At 33.1% G+C, this 21,630-nt stretch overlaps 4 protein-coding genes across 4 annotated transcripts; 2 read left to right on the top strand and 2 right to left on the bottom strand.

The window, feature by feature from the left end:
- The first annotated feature begins 293 nt into the window (after window positions 1–293).
- LOC108346996 (protein MICROTUBULE BINDING PROTEIN 2C) lies at window positions 294–4,647 on the top strand. The gene is made up of 5 exons (XM_017586119.2): window positions 294–578; window positions 850–933; window positions 2,667–2,999; window positions 3,611–3,829; window positions 4,310–4,647. Exons 1-5 carry the CDS (start codon window positions 411–413, stop codon window positions 4,478–4,480), a joined length of 975 nt encoding a protein of 324 aa, XP_017441608.2. The 5' UTR covers window positions 294–410; the 3' UTR covers window positions 4,481–4,647.
- A 1,193-nt stretch (window positions 4,648–5,840) lies between these two features.
- Window positions 5,841–6,944, bottom strand: LOC108341415 (protein BREAKING OF ASYMMETRY IN THE STOMATAL LINEAGE). Its single transcript, XM_017579103.2, has 3 exons — window positions 6,603–6,944; window positions 6,242–6,528; window positions 5,841–6,053 (listed from the first exon to the last, which is right to left on the bottom strand). The coding sequence occupies exons 1-3, from the start codon at window positions 6,882–6,884 to the stop codon at window positions 5,945–5,947; spliced, it is 678 nt and encodes a 225-aa protein (XP_017434592.2). The 5' UTR covers window positions 6,885–6,944; the 3' UTR covers window positions 5,841–5,944.
- Window positions 6,945–8,252: 1,308 nt separating this feature from the next.
- On the top strand, window positions 8,253–9,983 carry LOC108331712 (isoaspartyl peptidase/L-asparaginase). Its single transcript, XM_017566595.2, has 4 exons — window positions 8,253–8,528; window positions 8,620–8,853; window positions 8,951–9,037; window positions 9,386–9,983. The coding sequence occupies exons 1-4, from the start codon at window positions 8,367–8,369 to the stop codon at window positions 9,869–9,871; spliced, it is 969 nt and encodes a 322-aa protein (XP_017422084.1). The 5' UTR covers window positions 8,253–8,366; the 3' UTR covers window positions 9,872–9,983.
- A 4,162-nt stretch (window positions 9,984–14,145) lies between these two features.
- Window positions 14,146–18,048, bottom strand: LOC108325185 (hexosyltransferase GAUT11). Its single transcript, XM_017558246.2, has 2 exons — window positions 17,589–18,048; window positions 14,146–15,974 (listed from the first exon to the last, which is right to left on the bottom strand). The coding sequence occupies exons 1-2, from the start codon at window positions 17,742–17,744 to the stop codon at window positions 14,520–14,522; spliced, it is 1,611 nt and encodes a 536-aa protein (XP_017413735.1). The 5' UTR covers window positions 17,745–18,048; the 3' UTR covers window positions 14,146–14,519.
- Between the last annotated feature and the right edge of the window lie 3,582 nt (window positions 18,049–21,630).

Here is a 21,630-nt window from a genome sequence, read left to right as displayed (position 1 = left end):
TAAAAAAGTTTACTTTAATTTCTCAAATTTAAAAAAAAAAATATGGCTAAAACTTAAATACTGAATTTGAGAATTTAAAATAATTTTTAAAAATTTATTTTTAGTATCTAAACTTTAATATTTTGAGGTAAAAACAATATAGTTTTTGGAAAATAGAATATTTTTAATTTAAGAGATTATGATTGAATTCACTTTAAATTTCAACGTTACAAATATAATTAAACTTTAGCAGGGTTATATAATTGTAAGAGGAGGGTGTAGGGGCATATCCGTCATTTAAAGATGAATATCCGTTGTTTTGTTTTGTCTGTCTGCAGAGAGGAGTGAGGCATTTTCAAAGTGCAGTCAGCTCAGAGTATTTCTCTCTCTAACTTTCTCTATCCTCTCCACTGCGGCGAGAAGTGCAGAAAATGCAGCGTTTCATGGATTTGCAGGAGAATTCGGAGTTGTCTGAGACCAATTCATGGCTTTCATCGAAAGAGCACGCGTTAGCTTCCGGTGCGGCGCCCAATACCAATGTGGATCGCGACCTTTACAACGACCTCGTCGGCATTGTCCCTCTCGTTCAGTCACTCATCGTAACCCTCTAACCCTTCAACCCTTTTCCCTCTCCTTTCTTCCGAATTCAGGGTAACGCAAAAAGGAGGAAAATTTTGTTTTTTTTTTTGTGCAAGAGGAAAAGGAAATAACAACTTGGGAATTATGTAACTTCCACTTTACTGTATTGGCTTGTGTGCTGACAACATCTTGAAATCTAGTGACTTGTGAGAATTGGCGATCTTCTGACATTTGGTGTTCTTGAATTTATATTTAATTATCTCAAGTACTCTGTTGTGTAATTATGATTAGGATCGTAAAGCGAACAGTTCGTTCACGCGGCATGGTTCCATGATCTACACCAAGACACCTACAAGAGAATCGTTGTCTAAAAGAGTAAGACCGGATCACCTTTTCCCTCTGCGGTTGTTTAAATTTTTTCCATTTCTTCGAAGTTTCCCTTTCTTTTGGGTTTATTCTAATCTTCATAAATCTTACTCTACATGTTCAATCATGGGAGCAATTAAGGACTTCCTTCCGTTGGATATATTATGCAAATATTTGAAATTCTCTATCATGGCAGTTGCAATCAAGATTGTTTTACTTATGGAACTTCCTTAGACCTGGCTGATAGACTCAACTCCTTAACTAATGTAAACAAAATATGAAAAATTTATGCGTATCATATAGTTAACTTGTTTTCTCTACCTAGGTTAGTAAACAATTAATAGTTAGGAGTCAACTCAAAATTGCAATGATGCAGAGTTAGTTTTTGTTGTTTCCATCTTTCTGTTTAAATTCCCACTTGAATCTGTCACACTTCAGTTTCAGTTATCAATACAGGCTGAAAGGCTGAAGCTTTACCTAATTTTGAGTCTCTGGTATTAGTACAAGTATCCTTGTGTGGAATGATTTTGCATATTTTGACTGCGTTTATGATTTATGAGTGTTGCCATGATGGAAGTTCTATATGAAAAATTGTGGAACTAAGCTATTTCCTCCTCAAGCACAAATACCAGAAAAGCTCTGTATATTTCCAACTTACCACATTTGGTACTTTTTACTGCTCTTAAATGCATGTTGTACATGTGTCCATAATCAAAAGTTAATGCCTAGCAACATTTACTTCGGGAAACTTTTGTGCATGGGTTTGAATATGATAGTTATTCATGTAAATGAGGACACAATTTGAGTAACATAACAAATCTCTATTATTCTGTCTCTTCAATCTCCTGATTTGAAACAAATGTAGTTCTAGTGATACTTGGACTTTTGATTATGAAATTTAATAATTTTCGATCCTTTGTATGTTATGAAAAATATCCGTGCGTTGCTGACTGTCCTTTTTTTTCATATTATATCTGAAATATGTGCTTGTGTATTAGGACCTTTTACATACTTCTTCACCTAATTAAATCCCTTCGTTTGAATAGTTCACTTCCCCTTTTCTCCCTTTTGTTGAACCCATGAAGTATCCCTATTGGTTTGGGCCCTTTTAATTACTTTGGAGACTAATCCCTGTGTGATCATGTTAGTACATGGGTTAACTGCCTCTTTACAGCAGCTGCTTCCTTAGAAGTTGAGATTCAAACCCATGTTCTCATCATAGGTGGTTGGCACTGCTACCACCTTGACTCAGTCAGTGAAGATTGAACCATTGAACAAAAAATTTCCATTAGTTTAGACTGGAAAACCTTCAGTAAGATGGTGAGCAGAAAGGTCTTTGTTTATAATGTGATATAATAATAATAATATTATACAACACAAGCGAAGGAATGCTAGGTCCATTCGTATGACTGTGGTGATGTAGATTTTGTTATTCGAATCAGGTTGTTTTTCTGACTGACCATTGGTATTATGTAGTTCAAGTAACATGAGCTTTAGTCCTATTTCCAAATGTTGAAGTTCAATTTATAAATATCTGTATCGATTTCTTACTATAGATTCAACTTGCTTATTGCCGTTATTTTAGTTTTTTTCCTGTCTTGTTCATAGGTAGTCTGAAACTATTCTTTTGAAAAGAATAATTTCTCATAAATGCTAAATTTTCTGTGCATAGTGCCTTATGACTGAGTGACTGCATTTCTTTACCGTGATTGTTGTAGTGAATCATTTACATCCTCTAATAGGTAACGGATACTAAAAGTAGGAATGTTGCCCAATCTATTCCTGCCAAAAAGAAAAGGGATCATGGAGAAAAAGAACAAGGAAAAACTGGTGGCAATGACACTGATGCTTATTCCACATTTTCTTCAAGAGACAGTGAAGAGTTGAATGTGTTGAAGGAGCAGGTAGAGGAACTTCAGAGGAAATTGTTGGAGAAAGATGAACTTCTAAAGTCAGCAGAAAACACAAGAGACCAGTTGAATGCTTTTAGCGCAAAACTTGATGAGCTGAAGCACCAGGCTTCAGAAAAGGACACGTTACTGAAGGTTACGCAACAGCAGCTCTCTGATGCTAAAGTAATGATCCGCTTCTAAATTTTTTTTTCCATTAATAATTTGTCGTAAGGTCTTTCTATACATCTACGTTAGCCAAGTTTAACACTTAGACTTAATGATACCTATTCACTTAATACGGACGCTTCATACATATATATATCTATCTATGTGTTGAAAGGCTTAACAATTGCAACGCGATTAACTTTGACAGATTTGATTTTGTTTTCGATTCTACTTAAGATTTTGCAACGGTTCAATATTTGACGCGTGTTGCCCCACAGAAATTGTTACTATAGGTTTATTTGGACTTTATGAACCTCAATCATAGAATGCAATGGAATAAAATGTTGTGTTCAGATCTTATACTGCCTTATCCAATCTTAGTTTCTGATAGATAATATACAGTGGGGAAGAATTCCTCAATTCCTTGGTGATGGGGAGGTTTTAAAGTTTTTGTTTTTTTATCAGCAAGAAGTTAGTTGTTAAATGTTAATTTTTGTTAGCCGGGATTTAAACCCATGACCCATCTATTCCTTCCTCCCTTCCACTTTTACCACCAAGCCAACCTTGTATCCCTTAGGGAAGTTTAAAGTACTTCTTTTCACACATTAACAAGTCTCCTTTTTCCACAGATTAAGCTCGCAGACAAGCAAGCTGCTCTTGAAAAGATACAGTGGGAAGCTATGACATCCACCAAGAAAGTAGAGAAACTTCAAGATGAGCTAGGTTCCATGCAAGCGGATATTTCATCATTCACGTTATTACTGGAAGGATTATCAAAAACTGACACTGCTAAATACACCGACAATTATGATGTGAAGCCTTATGATTTCAGTCATCTGCCAAGTATTGTGAGTTTATGAATATTTTTCAAATGTACACGGCATATTTTTCCGCATGTTTATGGTAACAATTTCAACACCGTCCTATGATTTGGATTGCCTTCCTGGTTCAAGATACGTGAATAACTTGTTTATCAGCGTGCGTGGCTTCCACTTGTGCATGCTTACAAATTCAGTGATTCTATTAATTCTTTTCACTTCAGTAAAGGGGTATATGGTACGAGACTATAAATTTATACATTGTTTGGTAGAATGAAAATAGGAGGGAGAGAGTGAAAACAATATTGGTTGTTTGATTTATTTCTAATCTGTTTTCATGTGCCTTTTCTGTTTCATTCATTCTACCATTCCTGCTTCGTCCATTCTACTTCTTTCTTACCTACCAAATCGACTTTTAGTGTATATCTTTGTTTCCTAGAACAGAATTGTGTTAGTGTGCATAAATATCTAATCCTTGGATGCTGAGCTTTTCAAGTAAACGTTGAACAGGATGATTTGGACGAGATGGATTTACAGGAAATGGAAGAAGCAAGAAAAGCTTATATGGCTGCTGTTGCTATTACCAAGGAAAGACAAGACGAGGAATCTATTGCGGCTGCTGCTAATGCTAGGTTACATCTTCAGTCATTTGTTTTCAAATCCAAAGATTTTAACCTGTAAAGTCACTAGTTTTATTTGATGTCTACACGTTATGTCCCTTTAGTCAAAATGGTAAGGCACTTATCCTGTCTTAGGGAGATTGATTTTCTTACAAGCCTGTTTCTGAACAAATATTTAAAGTTGTGCCGTTTATGTGACGAAGTACTAAACGAGCATGTTCAATGAAATGAAAATGTGTTCTCGCGGGTCTAACTGCATTCAGAATTTCACCAGACCAATGGATCGGATTTTTCAAAACCAGAGTTAATCATGACCTGATTTGTTTTAGTTTCTCTTTGAAGTGGCATTCGGCAAGTTTTCTTCTAGCAGCTGATTCCCATTGGCAGTAGTTATATATATATATATATATATATATATATATACTTGTATCGATTTGTGTACCGTGTTTTTTTCACACCTGCGAGCTGCAACTGTTACGGCTGACAATGGCAAAGTATTTGTGTAAAATTACACTTTGTTCCCAAATTGTTTTCTGGTTAATTTTTTCTTGAATGAAAGGAACGGTGATGACTGATTAATAGGCATTATACGCCTGCGTGGACCCAGTTGATGATTATCTATTTTCAGTTATGTTTATCTATTGACTCTTGTATAAATCGATTTATGACACATTTGGTGAAGATATTATATAATATGATATAATATTTCAGTAAAAGCAAGATAAACATTAAACAGTAGTTATGGTAATAGTTGTTGTAATGATGATAAAAATGTAATGATAGAGAAAGTAAGGATGAAGATGATGATAACAGTAATAGTAATTTGTAATTATTTTACTTATAAAGTTAATTTCTGCTAATGAACATGGAGGGAAATTAGAATGAATATTTAAATCGTGCTTAATCTTAATGGATACGGGATTATTGAGGGTATTTAACAAGAGGTATTTTATGAAATATATGTTGTGTTGTTTAAAATATACTTTTGGCATGAATATTTTGTTTGTTTAAATGATACAATCAAATAAATTAAATTTTGATAAGAAACATTTTATAATTTCATAAATTTTAAGTGAGATATTTTCAAAGGAATAATTTAGAATTTTTTTTACATAATAATTATTTATTTTGAACTACAAATAAATTTATTTTAATAATTAATATAATTGTTATGTATATTTTGAGATGTATATGTTCCATGAAAATTTACTATAACCTTGATTTGGTAGTTAATTTTAAAGTTCATCCCTCAGGTTAAAATGGGCTAACTCCAAGCTTGGCTTGGGTGGCGCAACCAGTAACCTTGGTTGTAAATTGATTATCTTATTTTAACATTGTATTTGGTCGCACATGGATGTAAATTGATGCGTGAAAAATCAAAGCAAACAATATATTAAATAATCAAAGCAAAGATCTGAAAATACATAACAAGAGATTGACTATGAACAAAAAGTACAATTTGGTAGCTGACTAAAAGAATTCATTCTTGAGGAACAAAATAATAAAATAAAAGAATGAGCAGGAATCAGAATCTCCAACACTGAAATGTCACAGCTCTCGACTTGTGCTTCCTCAGGTGCAAACCTGATGATTTTGGCATTTGTACAGGGCTTCCAATCCATTCCCAAGATAGTCTGTGTTTTTCAAACAAAACCATCAATACATATGTTCATTTTTTCATCCATACTGTCTATTTCTAATCATAGTTAAACTATTCCTTTGCTATTTGTGTAATGAAATTTACTTACTAGGATGAGTCTAATCTACCTAAGATTATTATAAATACACACTTTGCCGAAAATTCGTACAAAAAATAACTTACACAGGGAAGGCAAAAGAACTTCTACTGCTCTCAGATTGGTCAGAGTTTCTCGATTCTGCAGATTCTTCAATTCCCTCAACGTGACACGCCCTTTTTATGCTGTCCCTTTGTTTCTGTGTGCCCATTTGTACCATCACTCGTTCCTTTCCATGCAAGGATAGTTGAGGGTGGTGGTAGTGAACTACAGAAGCTCCATCATGTTCATCATTACGATGCTGGCTAAAGTTTGAACTTTTGTCATGAATGTTCCAAACACTGTCTTGTTCTTCATCCGTACCATATTTCAGCTGCTAAAGATTATCGAAAGTTATCGAACAAAGCCAAACAGGGTAACAAAATTTTATGATGTGCAATTGCGTACCTTTCTGTTCACCGGTCTTGAACTTCTGAGATTGAGATCTTTGACTTCTTTGTTTTCTTGTGTCACATCCTTTCCAAAGCAAAACACTATGTAATCTTCATCTGCAGAGAGTGACCAACTTGAATGATTGAACTTCTTTCGGATGGGAACCCCGCCAACATCTTTGTCCTTTATTATTGGATTGTTCAGGTGTTTTTTGCTGTTGCATTTGTTGCTCGACCGTGAGAAATTGTTGTTGCAGACACTGTTGAAGTTTTTTTCCTCGCTTTTGTTGAATGTCATGTTTTTCGCTGCCACACAAGGGGGTGAAGTCAGTTCGTGATCATCTGACAAAAGTTCAGAAAATGGTGAGAGAATAAGAATGAAAACATTGTAATTTTTTTTATCCTGTTTAAAATGTACAGCTACAAAATATTAAGCAAGAAATTAGCTTTCTCACTTTACCTAAGGGCAACCGGCAAACAGAGAAACATGATCTGAGTAGACACGTCATTGTGGTCATGTTTTGTTCTCTGTCCGGAAACAGATTAAAATTAGGAGAACTTGCTTTAACATCAGAGTTTAGACAAAAACCAAATGACACAATTTCATTTTGCCTATTGAAACTGACCAGAAATTAAAGAGAAAATAAATTTGGAATAAATGTACCATAATTCGTGGCTTAAATTCCTGATCAAATGTTTCATTTTGATGTAATAAATAAAGGATTGTAACAGAAAAATAAATAATGATAGCATTTTAAAAAATGGGCTGTGGATAAACTTTATCCTCAGTGAGTTGTGACCGTTGCCATTAAGGATTACAGATCTTTATTGGGTATCAAATTTTAACCTTCTTTTTTAATATATATTTACCTATTTCCAAAATATAACTAAAATAGTTTCAAAGGGTGTCTTTCACACAATTAAAATAATTTTAAAATAAAATGGAAATTCATCCCTATTTATATTTTGGTTCTTAAATAGAAAAATTAAACAGTGTTTTAAAAATGAAATGAAATGTAGTAGATGATGTAAAAAACTCAAACATTCTTATGAAACACTCTCTAATATATCAAAACAAATTCATTTAATTAGATTAAAAAAATTATATCTATTCAATTTTAAAATTTGACATTAAATTTTGAAATAAAGATTAATTTTAATTTAGTATTCAAATCCTGCAAACATGTTTAATCCTGATATCATAGTTTACACTGTTCGGAGAAACTGAGAAGAAACTTTTTTATTAAAGTGATTTTCAGTTCTGAAATCATGGCTGAGGTGGATGAGGAGCATGTTCATACTCATCCACCACTTTCTCCACATTTTCACAGAAATAATTGAAACTAAATCCCACTTTCACTTTTTTTTTTCATGCTTACTGTAGATTGGCAAGGTTTAGGCTTGTTGTTATTTTGAGTGGATCTGAAGCAACGGATTTGAGAGGATTTAAAGATAATTTTTTTTATCGTTTTTTTTGAACGGTAAATAAAATTGAATTTAAAAATAATTTTTTTTAATTTGTGACGTTAATATAATTCTATACTAATTCTCATAAATTTTATTTTTATCGTAATTTTTTATGAAAGATATTGATTTATGAACTTTTTTTATATTTATAATAATTGAGTGTTTATATTTATCCTTGTTTACACGTATTTGAGATTTGACGCGTGAAAGTATGAAATAATATTTTGGTGTGACAGAGAATGGGAGTTAGTGTGGGTAGTTAAGAGCGAGTCATCTTCACAACAGAGACACACTCAACAAACAACAGCAACGTATGGGTTGGGCCATAGCTCTACACGGTGGCGCCGGCGACATCCCTCTCTCGCTAGCACCGGAGCGCCGTCAGCCACGAGAGGAAGCCCTCCGCCACTGCCTCCAAATCGGCGTCGAAGCTCTCAAAGCCAAACTGCCTCCTCTCGATGTGGTTGAGCGCGTCGTACGTATCATATCAATCATCCTCACAAGTACGTATTACGTATTTATGTATGGTGATTTATTGATTCTTTTTTGTCTTGGAGGGTGTTTAGGTTCGGGAGTTGGAGAACATTCCTCAGTTCAACGCGGGGAAGGGATCTGTGCTCACTTCCAAAGGCACCGTCGAAATGGAAGCTTCAATCATGGACGGCACCACTATGAATTGCGGAGCCGTTTCCGGCCTCACTACGGTTGTCAACGCCGTCTCTCTCGCTCGATTGGTCATGGAGAAGACGCCTCACATTTATCTCGCTTTCGATGGAGCAGAGGAATTTGCAAGACAACAAGTTACTCTCCTTTCCGTTTCTTATCATCGTCATTTATTACTACTATAACTTCAACAACACTCGTCTTTCTTCCTCATTAATCATCCTTCGTCTTCAGGGAGTTGAGACTCTCCATTCAAGCCATTTTATCACCGCAGAAAACATTGAAAGGCTAAAGCAGGCAATAGAAGCCAATAGGGTCCAGGTACTTAATTTTGAAAGCAAGCATGCATTTACTCTGCATATATTTTATTTATGTCATACTGTTTGTTTTCTTATCAAAACTCATTTCTTTTCAGTATTTTTTTATTACACTTTGATGCTAATGTAGCTTTTATTCTCATCCTCTTGTCGGAATTGTAATTTCATTTTAATCATTTGTACAATGTAGGTTTGCATTAAATATTAATATAAATTGCTTGAGTGCTCTAATTTTAATCAGACAACATTACTAAAACATGCTTAAGAAAGTACATATAAGTTGTTTCCTTACATTAATCGCCTCAAAGTTCCTTTTTTATTCTTCCAACGATGTTGATTCACATATATGTAGATTGACTACACCCAACCTATCCAAAACGATACCAAGAAAGAAACAGCAATTGCTAATGGTGATAGTCAAATTGGAACTGTTGGGTGTGTGGCTGTTGATGGTAATGGAAATTTAGCTTCTGCAACATCTACTGGTGGACTAGTGAACAAAATGGTTGGCCGAATTGGTGACACGCCGGTCATAGGTGCTGGGACCTATGCTGATACACGTTGTGCAGTTTCGGCAACAGGCAAAGGTGAAGCAATAATACGAGGAACTGTGGCAAGAGATGTCGCTGCTCTGATGGAGTTTAAGGGTCTTTCTCTCGAGGAAGCTGCGACTTGTGTTGTGCATGAACGCACGCCAAAAGGCACTGTTGGTTTGGTTGCTGTGTCTGCCAAAGGAGAAGTTGCAATGCCTTTTAATACAACAGGCATGTTCAGAGCTTGTGCTACTGAAGATGGGTATTCTGAGATTTCAATTTGGCCTGCTGCCAAATTTGAGTGATCTTTTTCTGATTCCCAAGCTTAATGTATTCTGACATTTGATGATGCTTCATGCGCTTATGTCAAAGGAAAATCTATATGCTTTTCAAGGTACAGATTGCCATTATCGATGACATCTGTGTTTTTTTGTGTAGTTTGTGCCACATTGTGAATGTGATCACCTTATCATTATCAGGTGTTTTATAATCATCGTCTTCCATAAATGCTGACGGGAAAACAACCATAACGCAATATAACCTATGCTCTTGACCTCTGATAGAGCATAACTGTCAATAACAGCGTAAATTTTATTAGTGAACCAGATCAAACATCAAAATTTAATCTCACGTGAGATTCCACATGGACTTTGTCAAGGCAAAACGATAACCAACACTTCCTGTTTGTTGGAGTGATAGAGAACTTGTGAACTTTTCTGGCCAGGGAAGGTTAAAGACTTCAAGAGTTAATTTATCACAAATTAGATGATCAGCATACAGACTTCATTGTTTGTTTTGTTATGCACAGTTCTTGCAGAATTACAGTACTTTAATTTTTTTGTTGGTTTCTCCTACAATATATATCACTGTTTTCCTTTATTATAGACTTTCTCATACAATGCTTATCTTTTTTCCTTTAGTTTTTTTGTTTTGTGGGAAGGGGGAGGACGACATTCTTTCCATTCTGTGAAGAAATTAGGTTACATTTTAAGTTTAGCAGTAAGTACCAAGCTCAGTTCAAAAACAGAAGTCACGGAAAAGTTTCGTAATGTTATAAAATGTTAACTTTGGTGTGGTAAGGTAGAGGGATAAAACTATCTGGCATGATTTATTTTTCCAACCACTGGTTAATTTCGGAATGATGAGATAGGTTTTGATTAATTTGATGTATCAGTTGTTGATAATTGATTGGGAAAGTTGTAATAAACCTCCCTCATTTAAAATTCCTAGCAACAACGCAAACTTCTAACAAAGCGTGACAGAACTACTAACTTCCGTAGAAGAGATTGCCCCATTTGAGAAAAAGAACAATGTATAATGATGTACCGTAAACAGAAGAAACTCTAGCACTTTATCTGATGAACTACTTACTACAGTAAAATTGCCACTAAAATGTGACATTTGGAGCTAGGTTGAAGATGAAAGACTAGAATGAAATTAAGATTAAACATTCAATTTAATTTCATGAAAAGAAAGGAATAAATTTTTCATTCATAAAAGAAAGAGAACATGAAATAAGGCGATGATTTTTTGAGGAAAAAATTATAAAGAGAATATGAAGAATACAGCAATGATTTTTTAGGAAAAAACTATCGTAATACAAGTATAAATACATATGGAAGAAGATAAATAATCCAAGAGATTCTTTACAAAAACTGCACAAGTGGTTATCAAGGTTTTAGTAAAATGAACATAATACTCCGTATAAATTATAGGGACACCATTGAAACCAATTATATAAAGGATCGACACTACTCTCTATCCAAAATCTTAAGACAATAGGTTAATGAAACTTTCATCTTTATAAGGTGTTCTACTTTCTCATTTCTATTTAATGTGAAACTTAAACTCACACTTAGATTCCTAATACCCACCATGGATTCTACCATTAGGTGTTAATAGGGTTGAGGAAAAATATTTTTTTGATATAATTGTTTGATTGGATGAGTGTTGAAAATGTAACTTATGTATAAGCATGTCAAATGTTAAATGGCATTAGGTTGAGTTACTTGATATAATATTTTAACTTGCATAACACGCTCAGTGCCGTAATTGATTAAGAAGGAAGGTTGTTAAAAGTTAATTAGCTTGATTCATACATGTTTACTCACCGGAGTTAATTACCAACTAAGAAAAATTTAACCAAACTTAACTCACTTTGTATGAGTAAAAAGTCGATTACTTAAGTTAAGCCATCACATATTTGTGAGTTAGGTGGAATGGTTAAGTTAAGCATATATTGTACTTTGTTTTTCTAACTTATTTCATATGATCATTGTAGAATAATAGAAGTAAAATAACTTAGCTTACATAATTACAGTGATGTGTTCATCTATTCAATTAAACAATAAGCCTAATTATTAAGTTATATTATATAAATAATATATGAAAATCAAATTAGCAATATATAATTTGACAAATAAAAAATTAAGCATTAAAATAATTCAAATAACATCTAACGGCATTTTTGTTTTAAAACAAACCAAAATATCATTCTATATAATTAGAAGTGATAAATAATTATAATAAGAAAATAATAAAAGACTTGTTAATAAATTAATGGTCAACCCATCTTCAATTCGAATCAAAGTTATAAAAGACAAAGCTTAAGTAGGTCAAATTCAATTTAATCTTCAAAAAATATATTTTATTCAATCTAACCTGAGTCAGTCTTATGATGAGTCATTCCAACTTAGAGATTCAAACTCATTTTCATACATCTAAGCATGATAGGTTGGGATTTTAGTGGAAAATATTTTGATGGATTGTTTTGTTAAATATTATTTTGTGAAACATCTTTTTTGTAAACTATTGTGAATTTTACAATATTTTTTTACACTATATTTATTAGACTGTTATTTATAGTTTGTGAAGAAGAACATTTATGCGAAAATAATCTAGTCGGATAATAAATATGATTGTAAAATTATGTTTATATTTAGATTATTTATAACTATTTACTATATCACCTTATTTACCTGGTGATTTAATTTATGTATTACTCATTTTTCATATATTTTTTTTCTCTTTTTAACCAAACCCAATTTTTTTTCAAGTTCAAGGACAAATTATATTGGATTAACTCATTATAACAATATTATTTATTAAAATTGTAAAAATTGGTTCAACTCAATGCTTTAACGAGTCATTATGAGAAAATATTAAATCCAATTTCTAGGTCAATTCCTCATGATTCAAAATGGTACAATATTTTTAAAAAAATATTTAAATAAATACACAAGTCAATTTGGTAACGTAGGTAACTAGAGATTCAATTCCAACTAGGGATAACAATAGGTCGGATTAGATATGGATAATGCCTACCCGTACAATCTGATCCGACAAAAGAAAAATTTACCCGTCATCCGACTCGTTACTTACACGTATATTTGCTTAAAAAATATTTGTGAATATTTTAAAACTCGCGGATACCCATAAATATTTAAAAAAATATGTTTTTATAAATTATTAAAATTAAATTAAATTAAAATTATAAAAAATATATAAAATATAATATAAATTAAATTAAATATAAACTAAAATTTAATTTTAATTAAATTTAACCTTATAAAATATAAATTATTATTTTTTTAATTAAATTCAACTTAATAAAATATAAATTAAATATTTATTTTTATTTTTTACGGATAGCAAATATCCGCAAGTACGGATAGTATAATACACGTACCCGACCCGTTTATAAGCGGGTATTAAAATATTCGTTACTCACAACTTTGGGATAGTAAATATTTGCGAGTATCAACTATCCATCGCAGATTTTATCTACAAATATTCGTGGACGCGGATTTTTTTGTCATCCCTAATCCCAACCGTTTGAGTACGAGTATCAATTATCCGTTGTGAATTTTATCCGCAAATATTCGTAGATGCGGATTTTTTTGTCATCCCTAATCCTAACCGTTTGAGTAATGCGTGTATTGTTCATTTATGAAATTTTAAAGTAAAATCATTCCATCTTTCATTAAGTACTTTTTATGGGTGGATATCAGTATGTAATATTTTAAAGAACTATTTTTAATAATTATAATGTTATTATCGGTGAATCACGGTTAAAGAAAACAATTTGAAAAAAAAAATGTTACGTACTGAGAGAACAAAAACTACAATTAAAACAATATTTAGACAACAAAATACGAAGTAGTTAACACAACAGCTATTCGTTTTAATGTGATTCTATTGTACATTAGTTTAGTGATTTGATGTTAAGTGTTAGATGTATTGCAAAGACGTTGTTTGAAACATGCTTCCAGTCTAACCAGTTCTGCTATTATGGTAAATTAAAGCCGAGGAATTGAAATGGTAACCTATGCTGTCATTGTCCTACCATTGTGGTAAGTTACTTACTGGTTTGTTCCTCAATCCTTGTCTTTGTTCCACCAATTACCTAAAATCAACAGTGATAATAGAATCAGCTTTGAATTGGTTTGCCTTATCCTTCACAATGATACGTATTTTAAATGGATCACAACACCCAACAAATTACAGTTGGTTTAGCAAATAAAGTTGCGTTCACAGGGCAAAAGACAACTGTAAGTTTTCTGTAACCCATAACACGACGGAAAAGGAAAAAAATGTTTTCATTCGATTACATTGCTATTTGAAAGAGCTGATAAATTATTACAAGAATTACTAAAGAACAATCACTCTACCACTTGCATAAAGGGAAAAGATAGCCCTCCCGGCCAAAAATGGATTTCTCCCATATCTCTTCACCTAACGCATATAAACTTTGTCGTGTATAAGAAATCATTCTGCTTCCTTTCAAGATTGATTCAAAAGAAAATTTGGGGAATAGATAAGAGAGGGGATGAAAAATAATTCCTAGAAAAGAAAAAAATTCTACTTCTGACTCTACATTTAGGCAACCAAAGATCAAGAATATAAAATAATCTGAGATTGCATAATCCATCAGCAATCGAGAAGTAGTGCATTTCAACTTGTGACACAATCTTGAAGATGAGGGTGACTTTGATTTATGTACTTGTCCCATAGTGGCTTGTACCTGCCTATGGCTAACTTCAACCACGGCTTCATGTTCCCGTTGTAGTGAATGACTGCCGCACTTTCAATAAGTCGATTGTCAATATTTAGGTCATAACCCAATCCTAAAACATGCCATCTTCTGTCAAGTGGCTCTGTCAAACCATAAAAACACAGAAGAGCAGGAGGAAGTATCCCCAGCTTCCAGAGTGTCCCATCAGCATTCTGCTCTTGCCAATAGTGATATCTTCCGGTCACATTTGCCTTCCTCCATGCAACCAAGTCAAAAATGTTCATACCAAATGCCCATGCACATGCCTGTGGATCAAATCTCGAGCTAATAACTGAATTTGAGAAATTGAGATACTTGTAGTATCGATGAAATGCTTCAAGACAAGTTTCCACAGCACCATTCACATTCCCATGCAAATCCAGTGAGAAAAGTGGGGTTAGATCCTTCTGGACTACAAGGTCATCATCCAGGAAGACAACCTTCTCGAGTTGCGGATAAATCTCAGGGATGTAAAACTGAAGATGATTCAATAAAGAAAGATACTTGGGATTCCGCATTTTGGGTTCAACATTTAAATCTTGATATGCTCCAAAATAGAAGGTTCTTGAATCAGGATTGAGGAGCTGCTTGACAAGTGGAGAATAAGATGCATTCAACCAATGAAACTCCTCAATGTTCTGTATCTCTATGGTGGCTCCTTTAAAGTCATTGCGTAGGAACCACGCTAGCATTACCCCATAACTGACTCCAGTAGTGACAATGTGAAAGACCAATTGCTTTGGATGGTCAGCATTGGAGACAGTTGAGTTTACAACTACAGATGTTGCCAGTACATTATCTGAAAATATGCAGAAATGATATAGATTGTTGTCCACAAGCCGTGGGGAGTTTTTCCTATCATCTGAGAGTTCCTGCAGGGAAGGCATCCTTAGCCAATCGGACATGAGTTTAACATTTAGACAGTGAAGACTTTTGGGTACTGCTTCAGCTGCTATTTGACCAAACACGGTGCTTTGAACTATTGCTGCATTGGCTCGCTCTTCTAGAGCTTGAATATGTGATCTCATGGTCACTATTGTGGTTGCAATGTCATAATGGATATCTTGTGCCTTAAACATCAGAAGAGAAAGGCTTCTAATAATTGGCTCAGCTTCCTCCAACGTGATGGGCTCACCTGTGATGGCCGCTTTTGAAAGCAAAAGTTGGCAATTCCTGATCTTTGAGCTAAGCTGCCAGGCAAGGTGAAGATTGTTATGCTCTTTGGCAATAACCACATAAGCTTTGGCCACAATCATTTGTTCTGCTAACTGTCGTGAGAATGATGTAACACTTAAAATCTCTTGAGTAAAATTCAAACTCTCCTTAGCAAATTGTTCAACTCTTTCATTTCTCTCCTGCAAAGCAAAGTAACCTGCTCCATCAGTATCCAAAACGGACAAATAAAGGAATACTTGTAAGTTGTAACAACAGAAAGTGATATTAACTAAAAGGTAACAACAGCAACTAAGATATATGAAGATATAATATATCTCTTCCAGTGGTGCATAGAAATGGATAAGTTCTCTCGGACTCTAATTTAAGGTCTCTGGCCTCTAACTTCTATAGTCTATTTTACATGCATCAGTAGTCTTCAAGACCCACTCTTTTACACTATCAAAGCTTATTTAATCCTGTTTACTATATTTCATATTGATGAGAACTCACTTAACATATGATTTGGATATCAAACAGAAAATTGAGTTTGAAAGTAATTTATGCATACAGAAGTAAATGCGTACATTTAGCATCATGACCGGATTTGGAAAAATTAGATAAAAGTTCAGAACAGGCGAGGTACATATGCTGAATTCAGTTTTTGTTTAGAGAAGTTTGATTTAGTTTACCATTGCATTTCCTTCTCCTGTAAGTGTTTATCGATAATTTTATCCAAACTAAACTCAGTAATGAAAACATTTCCTGAGAAGCATGTCATCGATTTAGATATTTTCCTGATTGTTGGATGACTTCAAAGAGCGTCACATGATATAACCACAACAAAGGATGGCAAATAATAGAATGACGAAAAGTTTATCATCATTCGGATCAACTACGTATCTGGAAACAGGTTAAATGAACAAGAGATGGATACTAAACATGACACGGAAAGGGGAGTCAAATGAGTAATAAATTGTTGTTGAAAAGTAGAATGATTATCGAAACAAGTCACAGGTTTTGATTAAATGAGAAACTATGGCATAAAATTTTCTTAAGATTGGGTGGCATGTGAGTGAACAGTTGTAAGGGAAATGATGTGCAAGTAAATACAGAACAGTTCCCAAACCTAGTAATTAGTACCTGCTTCCCATTTTAGTAGTTAATCACTAAACGATCTCCACCTATTGTACCAGTTCTCTAATCTCTTACATTTCAAAAGAACAAAAGGTAATTAATTTTTTTTTGTTAATTCAACAATCACCAATTTCCATTACTTCGTGTTTCGAATACGATTCAAACATAGATTCCAGTGCACCCAATGTACAATGAAAAAAATGATTTAACATGCTAAGCTAAAGCCACCGGTAACAAAAGTAAACAGATTCAGACCATATGAACAGAGTCCTGAAGGCTCCTCTCCGACCAAAAACCCATCCAACCATAAACGTTACTATTGTTACTTGTATAGATAAATTCCTCCGAAAGGAGCAAGTAAAGTTGAATCCACCCAAGATTTGATATAAAACGCGCAGTGAACTCATCCTACTAAAATTAAAAAACATAAGCACTCTTGTTGGCTCACTGTAGACAAACTTCATCTATCACCAAACTTACGGACACCGGATTACCACAAAGGAGCACGCTAATGGCGTGAAGCTAGTGAATAAGAGTGAATAACCGAAAACACATGATTTGAAATAGGATCTAATGAGTGGCATCGTAATCTTATCGGTTAAGTAAATGTAAGATATATGTGAGTTAAGTATGAATTAGTAGATTGGGAATGAAAAGTGAAAAGAGAAGTTGAAAGTTACCGGCAAAGGATAATGATGCGGATCTCGGTGGTGGTGGTTGTGTTGGAGAAGGAAGAGAAGGAGAGCAATAATAGAGGAGAAGGCGAGGAGAAGCCAGATCCAATATGAAAACCTCCGTCGAACCGGGCGCCGAAAATCGGCAGCCCGTCGTCGCATCTTTCACCGATTCACCAGTCAATCCGGAACCGGCGGCAGCCCAACAGCATAAATTCAAATTCAACTGTGGATTCCAATTCCAATCTGAATCTGACGGCACTTGCTATTGCAAAGAAGCATGCAATTGCGAGGCTTCACTCACTGTGGATTCATTTACTCCCTCAATGAATCAGAGACAAAAATTATGAATGATGCCATCAAATGAAACCTACACATAGAGGTTGAAACTTGTCACTTCGGACCTGTTAGCCAACTCTTATATTATTTCTTACAGTTAAAAACACTCCTTCCACTCTCAAAACTCAAATTTCATTTATTAATACCTTCCCTATATTTTATACAAAGAAAGTCATATTTTTAAGTTTAGAAAAATTTACTGTATTAAACATTATATAAATTTTTTCTTGTTAGAAATGAAAATGGAAGTATTATTTATCATTATTCAAATTTGTGAGAGAGTTCATTTTCAAAAATAAAAATAAAAAATTTAAAGAGTAATTTATTTATCACTTTAGTTTTCTAATTAGAAAACTATCACCTTACTTTTTGAATTTTATTTCTTAGTATTATTTTAATCCTTAAATGTAATTACTCAAATATTTTAGTCTTTAAAGTGATTAAATTTTAATATACTAAATTGATTTTAAGTAATGAAATTAGGAATTAATATAAAAAGTATAATAATTTATTTCAATATGATAAAGTTGACCTGATAATAAAAATTGAAAAATGAGCAAGAGAGGACGTAAATTTAATCCCTACTAAAAATTGACATCTATAGTTAAAGAAATAAAGAAAAAATCTATCACATAATGTAATCAACTATCATCTCACACCATATTTAAAATAATCTCAACATGTCAAAGGATTAATCTTTTACTAAGAATACTTAAATTATAAATATGTTTTATAATAATTATTTAAATTTTTATTAATTATTTTTTATTAAAATTTCATATTAGTTAAAAATAATATCAAATTATAATACGTAAATAAATATAATTTTATTCTTACGAATCACTTTGATAAAATTAAATTAAACTTAAAGTCATCATTTTAAAAACTTATATATTAAGATTTAAATATGTTATATCATTCACTATTAAATTTCTTAATTTTTAATGGAGGCATACATTTGCTTGTTGAGTCGGTCTAATCATTTTAAAAATAAACTAATAATCTAGTAAGTTAATAAATTAATTCAAGTCAACAGACATTTAGTCAAAAAACAATTAATAAGTTAAAAAATTTACTTAAAAAAATTAATAAGTTCATAAGATATTTTAAATAAATAACTTGATAAACTAATGGAATAAAAAATAATTAATTAATATGTTAATGAACTATTAAATAAAAAGATAAATAAGTAATAGATTAATAAATCAATAAGTTAACGAATATGACAGTTCATATAAATGTGTAATTCATCATATTTTATACTATTATCTTTAGAATTTTGGTGCATTATATGATAAAGTAGATGCAGCATATTACATAGTTGCTTCTCCATTATACACTCTTCAATGTATTTGTCTATTACTACATCAATATTCACCCTAAAAATGCAGAAGCAATTGCTTAAATTCTGCGAGACATACGAAGATTATTTCCAATGTATGCGAGAGGACGACAATTTATTATTCTAAATCACAAATTTTGCCTCTTTTATTTTTCCAAAATGTTATTTATTTTTGAAAAAAATTTAAAACGAATAATATTTAATTCATTAAAAATATTTACAGACTACTTTTTTCTCTCAAAACTCTCATCGCGTATATTATTTATTACAAAGATTATATTATTAACTAAATCTTAAATTTTTAAAAATATATTATATTTTATTATAATTTTATTTTTGTTTAATTTTAAAAATATTTGAAATTAAATCATGTTACTCATGTTGATACTCATCATTTATCATAAATAAATGAAATGAGTTGAGGATTCGATTATAACAAGTAAATAAAAAGAGGATATGTAAATGAAATAGAAGAGGATAATTTTCATATAAAAATAGGTTATCTGTGAAAAAAGATAATTTTTAGTGTATACTGTAAAATATTAAACAGTTTTATATCAATATAAAGTTTCAGAAATGCAATTTATATTATAATAAAAATTTAATTAAGCAATAAAATTTGAAATAATGTGAAAGTAACATAGAGAGTTTAAACCGATAACTCTCTTTCCACATATATGAAGGTATGATAAATGGCATTAATTGTCGGAAATTTTTTCATAGAACTAAAACAACTTCTTACTTATTATGATAGTTTCATAAAAACTGGAAACATAACCTAATTAATTAGATGTACTTTGTGCATGAAGCTTCACATGATGCCATGTGCTGTCATCAGTTTCTCTTCCTCCTCTTTTATCTTAACTTCATATTCACAAAAATACTGGAAAAACAGGAATACAAGTAAAAGTTTTAAAAAATAAATAAAAATAAAAATATGAGGTCAGCCAAGGATCTTGTCGGTATGCTGGCAAAAAAGTTAACTCATGGCATTTTCCTAAAGTGAAGATATGCTTCTGCAACTTCTAGAAAGTGTTAAACAGAAGTTATCGAAGTATTTATTATACTTATATTGCATTATTCCACACACCCAAAATTCTCTAACATCAACTAGGAATGAATTCAACATTTTATCATTTTGATAACAAATTATATAGTGTGATATTTAGGCCCGAAGCATTCAAGACTGATCGGTCTATCTACTGTAACAACGCTTGTCAATCATACAACGTTCGTCAATTATGTAGATACCGAACGGTTATACATTCAGCACCGTTTGGTCACCACTATAGCCAACAAGGGCAGTCAGTTTTATTAAATTGGACTAGCGCTCATTGGGCCAAGTGTCCAGTGGATGATCAAAACAGTCAAAGATATCTGATTAAAAGATATTTATAAAGATGTTTATGAGCAACCGTCCGGATTTTAAGGTAAGTCTGTTTGACTTATGACAACTTATAAATACAAGGTCAGGGACATCAACCAGGTAGGCTCAATTCATACTCTAAAACATTTCATTTACATTCTACTCACACTTTACTGAGTTCATAATACTCAATTATCATAATATTCATTTGTGAGCAACAGCTCATTCAACAAACGCCTAACTTGAGCGTCAGAGTGTCTTTTGCAGGTACTTCCCCCCTCGAATCGGACTTGAAAAACTTGGAGCGGGAGATTCAGAGGTTAGAAGAAGGAAAGCCACGTCAGACAGGTTAGTGTCTTGGTCCCACAAAAATTACCACCGAAACATTTTTGGCGCCCACTATGGGGTCGAGAGCAAGCAGAAGAAGCCCAAATGGTGACCACGAGGAGCATGGACAAACAGTAGAATACCGGAGATTTGATAGCACAAATGCAGGCACAAATACAAGCCCAGGCAAGAATAATACAGGTACAGGCGGAAGCACAACAGGAGTTGCAGCGAAAGCACGCAGAAGAGATTGCGACGCTTAGGGCAGAACGAGTCCATACCGAACGGTCCGCCTCAAACCAAGAGAATGAAAACGAGAGAAGCCGTAATCGGCAACCATCCCAACACACCAACCCGAACGGTCGAGGAAGGAGAGGACCATCCCTATCCAAACTGTTCGGCCTAACAGTTTACTCCCTTTTACACTGACCATCATGCAAACTCCAATGCCGGAAAAGAATCCTCCTACATTAGAGAAGTATGATGGCTTGACGGATCCCGACAATCATCTCAGGATCTTCACCAATGCAATGACGTTCTACACAGACAGTGATCCAGTCGTATGTAGAGCCTTCTCCTTATCACTCAAGGACGAGATATTGGAGTGGTATAACATTCTTCCCCCAAACACAGTGGATTGCTTCGCCACCGTGGAAACCCTCTTTAGAAAGCAA

The sequence above is a fragment of the Vigna angularis genome, chromosome 1, assembly GCF_016808095.1.
Source record: "Vigna angularis cultivar LongXiaoDou No.4 chromosome 1, ASM1680809v1, whole genome shotgun sequence".
Taxonomy (NCBI): Eukaryota; Viridiplantae; Streptophyta; class Magnoliopsida; order Fabales; family Fabaceae; genus Vigna; species Vigna angularis.
The sequence above is the reverse complement of the archived record's forward strand: the minus strand, read 5'-3'. Positions and strand labels throughout refer to the sequence as shown.

Bases quoted from the DNA above. Each gene is read 5' to 3' on its own strand.
- LOC108346996 (XM_017586119.2), top strand. From the start codon at position 411: ATGCAGCGTTTCATGGATTTGCAGGAGAATTCGGAGTTGTCTGAGACC. The intron at 579-849 runs GTAACCCTCTAA...AATTATGATTAG, and splicing joins CTCTCGTTCAGTCACTCATC to GATCGTAAAGCGAACAGTTC. The intron at 3,830-4,309 runs GTGAGTTTATGA...AACGTTGAACAG, and splicing joins TCAGTCATCTGCCAAGTATT to GATGATTTGGACGAGATGGA.
- LOC108341415 (XM_017579103.2), bottom strand. From the start codon at position 6,884: ATGACATTCAACAAAAGCGAGGAAAAAAACTTCAACAGTGTCTGCAAC. The intron at 6,529-6,602 runs GTACGCAATTGC...AATCTTTAGCAG, and splicing joins CAAGACCGGTGAACAGAAAG to CTGAAATATGGTACGGATGA. The intron at 6,054-6,241 runs GTAAGTTATTTT...TGAAAAACACAG, and splicing joins AGTTCTTTTGCCTTCCCTGT to ACTATCTTGGGAATGGATTG.
- LOC108325185 (XM_017558246.2), bottom strand. From the start codon at position 17,744: ATGCGACGACGGGCTGCCGATTTTCGGCGCCCGGTTCGACGGAGGTTT. The intron at 15,975-17,588 runs GTAACTTTCAAC...TTTGCTTTGCAG, and splicing joins CGCATCATTATCCTTTGCCG to GAGAGAAATGAAAGAGTTGA.
- LOC108331712 (XM_017566595.2), top strand. From the start codon at position 8,367: ATGGGTTGGGCCATAGCTCTACACGGTGGCGCCGGCGACATCCCTCTC. The intron at 8,529-8,619 runs GTACGTATCATA...GAGGGTGTTTAG, and splicing joins TCGATGTGGTTGAGCGCGTC to GTTCGGGAGTTGGAGAACAT. The intron at 8,854-8,950 runs GTTACTCTCCTT...CTTCGTCTTCAG, and splicing joins AGGAATTTGCAAGACAACAA to GGAGTTGAGACTCTCCATTC.